Source organism: Balearica regulorum, chromosome 1, assembly GCF_011004875.1.
Source record: "Balearica regulorum gibbericeps isolate bBalReg1 chromosome 1, bBalReg1.pri, whole genome shotgun sequence".
Taxonomy (NCBI): Eukaryota; Metazoa; Chordata; class Aves; order Gruiformes; family Gruidae; genus Balearica; species Balearica regulorum.
In genome coordinates, this window is record NC_046184.1 from 90,987,160 (window position 1) to 90,995,619 (window position 8,460).

At 54.9% G+C, this 8,460-nt stretch overlaps 1 protein-coding gene across 5 annotated transcripts in view; it reads left to right on the top strand.

Annotated features, from left to right (window-relative positions):
* LSAMP (limbic system associated membrane protein) overlaps positions 1-7,972 on the top strand; it is a 1,022,906-nt gene extending 1,014,934 nt beyond the window's left edge. For all 5 annotated transcript variants that reach the window (XM_075765473.1, XM_075765451.1, XM_075765461.1 and 2 more), the window contains one exon: positions 7,869-7,972. In XM_075765473.1, coding sequence (XP_075621588.1) covers positions 7,869-7,966 — 98 coding nt within the window. In that variant the 3' untranslated portion in view covers positions 7,967-7,972. The remainder of the gene's footprint in view (positions 1-7,868) is intronic.
* The last annotated feature ends 488 nt before the right edge of the window (positions 7,973-8,460 follow it).

The window sequence follows — 8,460 nt, forward strand, 5'->3', positions numbered from 1 at the left end:
ACTTGTGGATTTGCTTACAAGTCTGACCTAGTTTGTCTGTTCAGCAAGGGTTATGTGGCACGGCACAGCCCCTAGCCCCCTCTCATACGGGCCCCTTCAAGGTGCTATCGATGTTGCAAAAGGGAGCTGGAGGGAGTGAGGGGAGAGAAGGGGGGATACCTGTGTGGAAGAAGCAGAACGGGCTAGAAACTTTACCAACACTCCCTGCAACCTCTGCTCCTTGCTACTGCAGTGGGCAGATGTCTTGCTTTTGATGGGGATGACCAACCAGCAGATCAGATCTGCCCCCCAAAGCAGTTTTACCAAGGTTACTGCTGCGTAGTGCTCGTGGAGAGATGCAGACCGATGGGGATCAGATTCTGTGCCATAAAAACGTGGCCATACTGGGCTGCCCCAGGCAAAAGTGGCTCAGAGCACGCAGAGCTGGCACCCTTTCTTTGCTGTGCAGGACCCCCAGGGTTTTCCCGCAGGTGTGCCTAGCCGCTAACCCCGAGAGTCACCGCCGAGCAGCGCTGCTCCCGGCACCGGCGTTGAGAGGCGGCCGGCTGAGCCCCAGGGTTTGGGTTTTCCCTGGCCTTCGGCTGCCACCTCGCGGGGAAGAGGCGATTCGGCGTCAGCGGCGGCTCCCCCGACCCGGCCCGGCCCGGCCCGGCCCCGCTCGGCCCGGCCCGGCCCGGCCCCGCTCCCCCGCCCCGCAGCCCCCGCCGCGGGTTTGTGGCTGGGCAAGGCGCGGGGAGGGGGAAAGCGCAGCAAAGGCTGTGCGGCAGGGATGCAGAGCAGAGCCTACCGCGGCGGGGGGGGGTACGTGTGTGTGCCAACCGGGGAGTTTGCACAGGGCACCCCGAGGGCCAGTGTTGTACGCCTGCGTGCCACAGTGCTCGCTGCATCCCTTTGCAAATGCTCGTGCCCTCTCTCATACCTTTTTGTTGGCATTTGAGCTTCGCCTGGCACCACCCCATTCTCTGTAGGAATCCCCACTTTGTCTCCTGTAGTTCTGACCCACGCTGGTACTGACTCCTTGCCTTTGCATTCCTGGTACTAACTCCCTCTTCCTGTAAGCACCATCATTCCCCTATACCTGCCTCTATCCCACCATCCCTGCTTCCCAATGCCTGGTATGGGTTTAATTTCCTCTCTTCATCTCCCCTTTGGCCAGGGAGATCTTGTTACCTGTCCAACCAGCATGCTTACATCATCTCCTACATTTCCCCATCCTCACCCTGGCTGACATCTCCTCCTCTTGCCCTCTTCAGTGTCCTGAGCTGAGCGTGCCCATACTGTGATTTCAGCTGAAGATCTTCCCTGGTATCTTTTCGTGTGCTGTAGCCCTGCGTTAGTACAAGTGTAAGGCTCCCCATTATCACCTCAGTCCATATTACCCCCCCCTCTTATATCTCTCATCACAGTGGCCTTTTCCTATGCCTCTGACCCGATACAGTCTTCCTCCCATATTTATCACCTCGTGCAGCCCCCAACCCCGAATGGGCACTATAGGTTTTGGAGGGGCCTACACCAGCCACGAGAGAGGGCATGTACAGGGCTACCAAACAGCCTTCTGACCTTGGCCACTGCTGCCCAGCCTGTGTGTTGCAGTGCCTTGTAACACTGTAAATTCAAGAATTCAAGGCTTGAAGGCAGGGAGAAAAAGGCCCCTTTTAATCATCCCACAAAGGTCAGACCTCAGAATTCTGCTCCCCTCTCGGTGATTTCTGCAGCTAGCCACATCTCTGGAGGCTGAGCCTGTGCCACAGAGGACACACCACTGGAGTCTCAGTTGCTTAGGCCTTGGAGGGGGCATCATACTAAGCCCTTTCACAACTAAACTATGCTCCCTTCAGCGGCCTGGGTAGTAGCATCCACTGAGGGCTCAGTAATAGCTGTGCCCCAGGTTTGGTGGGGAGATCTGCAGCTCCACGATTCAGGACATGAGCATTCAGTGGCCAGTGATCTCTTGACGCTGGGCAGCTTCTTTCTTAGTTTCCTTGACAAAAGCCTCATGTCTCTTTCCTAGGGAGATCTGAACACACCCCAGCTAATTCTTCCCACACAGTTTCCTTATCCTGGCTCTCCTGTAGTCAGCAGAGGAGACTGCGGAGCAAGGAGTGACTGAGACAGTTTTAATCTAGCCAGTTCGGGTAGCAATTAGAACAGGCAGTGTGCCAGGCTTTCGGTTAATGCCAAGGTCCTAAAGTCACAGGAGAGCGTAGCACCGAGATTCCATGTGTGGCCATAATACCACTGCTGGCAGCTGACTGCTGCTGTGCTCCTTAAAAGTTGAGAGAGGTGGTGGATATGGAAGCCTTCAGGCAGTCCAGAAGTGACTGGGCAAGTTCATGGAAGAAAAAACAAATCTGTGAAGGAGTGCAGCTTCTGCTGGCTGAGGATGACTCTGAAGCACCTGAGGCAGGCCGCTATGATGCCATGCTGGGCATGTGCTCCTGGCTGGCCCCCACCCAGCACCTGCAGGGAACAGGACTGAAGGTTAGACAAGACCCTTGGACTGACCCAGTAGAGCTGGTCTTTTCCTGTGGTATGCTCCTCTTGGAGGCAGGCTGGTTTTGAGTAAGAGATTAGCTCTTGGCTTTGCAATCTTGCTGTGGTTTGCTGTGAACGTAAGCAGCACCCCACTTTTCCCCTCTCCCTCCACCATCTCACCCAAGCTCCACTACCCTTCTTGTCATGTCTTTTCCTACACCCTTTACAGCAGTAGGAACTGTTCATGACCCATCACACATGCACACACACACACAAAAAAAAAACATTACAGCTATAGCATGCAAACTAGCATACATAACGGGCCAGCCTAGCTTGCAGCCCTTCTGGGAGGAGCAAGTATAGCCAGCTCAGCTGTGCTGTGCCATTTATATGGGGGAGCCCAAAAGCTGTGAGGGGCCAAAGCACAGGTGGTCCCAGGAAAGTAATTCAAGATGTGTGAAGTCTGTGGGGACCTGCTCCCCAAGGGTGTTGAAGGCAGATAGTTTTGTGTAGCTATTTACCTTTTTCTGAAAGACCAGATCTCTGCACTGTTGCAAGGCTCTGAGCCAAAGCATCAGAGCAGAAAAATGTTCTGAGGGACAGTCACTGGCTTTCAGGGGTTTTTTTATAATTAAATATTTTGTCCTCCTCAAGTCTTGCTCTCAAACACAGCAGAAGTATTTTGGCTGCTGCTCTTCCACTTAAAAAAAAAAAAAAAATCAGGCCAAGACAAACACCCAGCATGGGATCGTTCCATCTGCCCTGTTGATGCTTGTAAAGTGCTACATGAACAGGGCCTTACAACGGGAAAGGCCAGGCAGCCTCAGCAGTAGTGGGTGCCGCTGGCTCTGCACGTGAGGCTGGTAAAGCTCTCCCAGCACCGCCGAAGTAGCACGCTGCACAGGAGCGCATGCAGCAACTCTTCCGCTTCATGCTGCGTGGAAGGGTTTGTCTGCAGGAGGGCGAGGCACCTGGTGAAATTGCTGAAGTCCTTGCTGGCTCTTCCACATCCCCACCCAAAAGTATGGAGATGTTCTTCTAGAAGTGTCAGGAAAAGACCCCTGGAGCCTCTCTGTGAGGCTGGTGCGCGGGGCCGTTACGTGCGGGTGGGCAGGAGCAGCGAGGTTGCGGTGGCACGGCTCCGTTTTTCCCATGCTTAAATTTAAACACATGGCTTGGGTTACCCTGCCTTGGGGAGGGGGTGGGACATGGTCCCAGCCCTGAGAGAGCTACAGCTCTCTAAATCTCAGCCAGGGCTACCTTGTGCCATGACACAGGTCATCCAGGCTGAACGTGTGCCACAGAGAAACCCGCGGAAACCCGGGCACAGTGTCCTGTGAGGCTGTTGCAGCACACTTAGGCGCCATGGCGGGGTCCGCCTGCATCTGCAGGGGGTATCTAAATGTCTCCCTGTCTGGAGTGAGGAAGAGAAGTGCAATTGTTTTGCCCCTGCCGGTTTTCAGTCTGTTCCTTCTTGATTAATGTGATCCGACTCGGTCAGCCATTTGGGGGTCTGTGGTCCCTTAAGGGAACTGCTGCCAGATATTCATATTAACTCCTCATCATCAGAAACCCAATTTCCTTCCCTGGCTGTGGTGGATGAAACCCCCCTTCAAAGCTATTGCGTGGTCACGAACTTTGCGGTGCTGCCAAATTGCAGGGGAATGATTAGCCGGGGAGATTAGCTTGCAGAGCAAACTCCCAGAGCAACAGCTCAAGGTTACGAAAGTGGGAGAGGGTGGGGAAAACATCACTTAGTATTTGCCAAAGCCCCCCCCCCGTGCCCGCTGAAAGGGTCGTTTCCTGGCTTTTGGCGCCAGGGAGCGTGGGCTTTGCTCAGCGTGGAGGCGGCTGAGCTCCGAGCCGAGGGCCAGGCGCCGTCACTTGAGCCTGTGCCCGGTCCGAGCCGGGCAGGGGGGCGCAGCCCGGTCGCACAGGGCCTTGCTGCTGCTCCCGCTGGCTCTGCCCGGGCCGCTCGCTCGAGTGGCGGCGGCAGGAGACCCGGGCGGCACCGGGCGGCACCGGGCGCGGCTCCGCGGGGCGGCGGCAGCCGCCAGGGGGCGGCAGAGACTGCGGCGTGTCGGGCTGCTGCCGCGGGGAGCGCGGCGCGAGGGGCGTGGGCGCGCGGACGTGCGTGCCCACGTGTGCAAGTGGCACGTGCGGGGTAGGGTCGTGCGTGTGTACGTGTTGGGCAGCCCGCGGCGGGGCACGCACGCGGCGCTGCAGAGGGCTGGCGCGATCCCCCCCCCCCCCCCCCGAACGGACGTTCACCTGTAGGCACGTGGGTGCCTGGGCTCGCGCAGCAGCGGCACGCACACACCCCATCGTCGTGATGCAACATGGGCTGTCACAGCCAGGCAGGCCGCAGCATGGGGGACCGAGGTGCGGCTAGGAAAGAGACTGAAAGTGATAGAGTTGAAAACAGATACTGTTTCCTGCACAAAATCTCACTCAAAGATGAATATTTTATTTTCTTCTAACATTTTCACTCTTTTTTTTTTTTAGCTTGAGCAATTAGTGTGTGTGTCCCCCTCCAAAGCCTAAATTCTCAAGTTTTCAGTATTTTATTTTGTGACTGAACTATAACGTTCCCACATTTTTACAACGGATGTGACAGCGTAGCACACGTGGCACGTACTTTAACCCTGCTGTAAGACACACAGAGTGCATGCAGCCCCAGGGTTACGTGCGGGGGCGGCAGCCACTCTGAACCAGGCTGGGTCCCAGGCCTCCCAGTCAGCCTAACGCGCTGCCTGGCACCCGCACAGCCACACGCGGCCCCTTGGTGCAAACGGGTGCTGGTATTAGCACGTGGTGGTGTGCAGGTGATCAGCACCGCATGTGGAGAGCCTTCTGCGGCCGGCCCCACCACCTCACTGGCACACGCAGGGAGCTTAGCAGGGAAGCTTGAGGACATACAACTCACACCATTTTTCAGCCATGGAGATCTCTCTTGGCTTCTCAGCTGTCCTCAAGCCTACACACACACACGAGCTTAAGCAGAGTGGAAGCTGGTGTGACCCTCTCCCAAGTCCTTCATCACACCATGCCTTGGGGGTCTGCCCTTATACCTAGGTATTGCAGAAGCTTGTGTTTTTACCATACCATATCTCATGTGTTTACCATGTCTTACCTCTATCCCACGCCCCCTCCCCAAGCACACAAACCCCGAGCCATGCCCTTAGACGTGTTGAGGCAGCAGTACCCAGCCAAGGCCAAACATACCCCTGCCCCTGCTGTGCTAGGCGTGCACTGCGTGCCCGCACAGGTGCCTTTGCTCTGATGACATGTAGGGCCTAGAAAAGTGGCAAGGAGGGGGATGGTTGCCACATATGTATGTGTGACGTACATGTCCATGTATCTATTAGACAAACAGTATTTTAGCCAAAGAGTAAAAATGTGACGGCTGAAAACTTTTTGTGGGCAACACACTCTGCCTTGTGTTTTTGCTTATTTGCTGGGCCAGAGGAGTCATGTTTTGGGACTTCTTCTCTGCCAATATGGGGTACACATGATCCCAAACAGCCTCCCTCCAACTATTTGGCCATGAAAGATGCTTTATCTGAAACACAGGTGAGGTAAGTGTAGTAGCCAAATTTAAACTTGTTTCTGAGCTCAGAGGGGGAAATAAGTTCCTGTCATCCAAACGAGTGAAAAACTAGTGTTGTAGGATTTGTGTGACAAGCCACCAAAGACGAACAGGGACTAACTGGCAAAAGAAGCCATAGATGGAATATAAATTTTCCACACAATTCAGCACATGCTTAATAGTGAAAGAATAGAATTGGGGCACAAACAGCTGATCTAGTAAGTGATGGGCTACGTGAGGAAGAAACCACTCAAACGAAAGTGCTACAGAATTTCAGGGGCTCTGAGGACATCCGTTTAGTCACCAGCTAGAGTTTAACAGTGATTGTGCTGCTGAGCAAGCCTGTGGCACCCATGCTCCACCCAGCAGAACGGGGCTCTTCGCCTGGTGAACTCTGCAGGTTGTGAGAAGGAGCAATTGCACTTTGGTCCCACGGGGCTCTGCTGAAAAGGGCCTTTTTTGTTTGGCTCCCCCGGCCATTAGAAATTGCTCTTCTTGGTAGTAAGCGCATCTTCTTTCTTCTGCAGCAGGATTAGTCCCAACATATAGACTCGTCTGCATCTGCACACTTCAGCATCTTCCTGCACCCCTTCTGAGTAAAACACTGCATATATATACACTTATATGCATATGTGTACACGTACATGTACATATGCATATATGTGTACATGTACATGCATGTGTACATTGACATGGTTTAGCCCCAGCCGGCAGCTGGGCGCATACGTATAAATGTACATATATGTGTACACCTATGTGTACATATGCATGATGAGCACGCATTTACAAAACCATAGCCATGTGTACCTCCCTTAAAAAGGCTGCCAAGGCTCAGTACTGCAGAGTGAATTTAAAACAGCATCGCTGCCTTTAAAGCCATCCAGCAAAGGGAACCCATAAATGAGAGGATGAATGAGAAGATGTCAGGAGCGTTAGCACTTAATATTCCTGGAGTGAGGCTGCATTATTTGTTGCTGCGGCAGAGCGCTCCTCCCTGCCCCCTCTGACAGACCCCCGTGCATGTGCGCACACGCACATGCAAGTCCGTTTCCCACCCTTACGAAAACCTCCCCGGCACACCCTGCACCCTCACCCCATAGGTGTCGTGCCACAGGGCCATTAACACAACAGCGAAGCCTTCGTCCACCCCAATTAAGAAATAAATAATTGCCGTGCAGCCCCTGGGAGGGGAGGCGTCCGCTGGTTGGGCCCATGTTTTATTGATCGGACCGCTGTGATGAATCAGCCCCCGCGGAGCCGGTGTCTGGCTGCAGACAGGCGCTGGCCACCGCGCAGAATTACAACGAGCCCTGGCATCCCAGGGCCACCGCCGGGAAGGTGGCGGAGCGGGGAGGTGCGGGGCTGGAGGCCGGGGGCGGGGGGTGTGTGCGGGGTTGGAGGCCGGGGGGGGGGGGGGCGTGGGTCCGTGCGCGTCGTGCGAAGGTGTGACCTACTGCACCTCCCTGGAGGAGGCACGGCGAGGGATGGGATGGGGGCGGCAGCTGGGGTTGAGTCTTCCCGCTGGCTCCAAGCCCTGTTTGTCCAGCCCGGGTGTTGCTCAGGGAGAGCCGCGTGCCGTCGGAGCACTGGGCGGGAGGGGAGGACGCTGAGGAGCTGGCGGGCTCACCGGCTGGGGAGAGCCTCTGCGGGAGGCTCCGGTTGGGCTGGCCGGAGGCTTGTCCTGCAGCCCCGGCCTGGGAGCAGCCTCGCCTCCGCAGCAACGCGCCGTGTTCCTCAGGTACCCCCGTCTCGCCCAGCCGCGTGTAATCTTGTCCTCTTTTCTCTCCCTTCTCGCACCCTGCAGGACCCGGCACAGGGAGAGTAGACAACGGCTCCATGAGTTTGGCCGTCCCACTGTGGCTGCTGGCAGCGTCCCTGCTCTGCCTACTCAGCAAATGTTAATACAAATCAGAATTAAAAATAATAATAATAATAATAATAATTAAAAAAAACCCAACACGACAACAACAAACAACAACACACAAAACAAAACACGTTATACAGGAGACAGAGCGAAGAGAGGGGAAAGAGAAAAAAGGGGGAGAGAGAGAGAGAGAAGACTGTTTCTTTCACAACTTTTGTGTGTTCAGGAGCGAAGAGGGGGGAGAGGAAAAAATTACAGCAAAGAAGACTCAGCAACATTTAATCTGAAACCTGACAAGCCGGCTGTCAAGTCACCGACTGTCTAGGAAGCAACACGAAGCGAGGGAGAGAATGGGGCACCAGCAAGGATTGTGTCGCCGGAGGATGCTGCAATGTAAACAATCCAACAAAACCTGCAAAGCCAATCAAACAGAAGATCCCTTTTCTTTTCTCTCCTCCTTCCTCTTTTCCATACTCCCTCACCTTCCTTCCTTCCTCCTCTTTCTTTTGTGGAAAGAGGTCTTTGCTTCGGT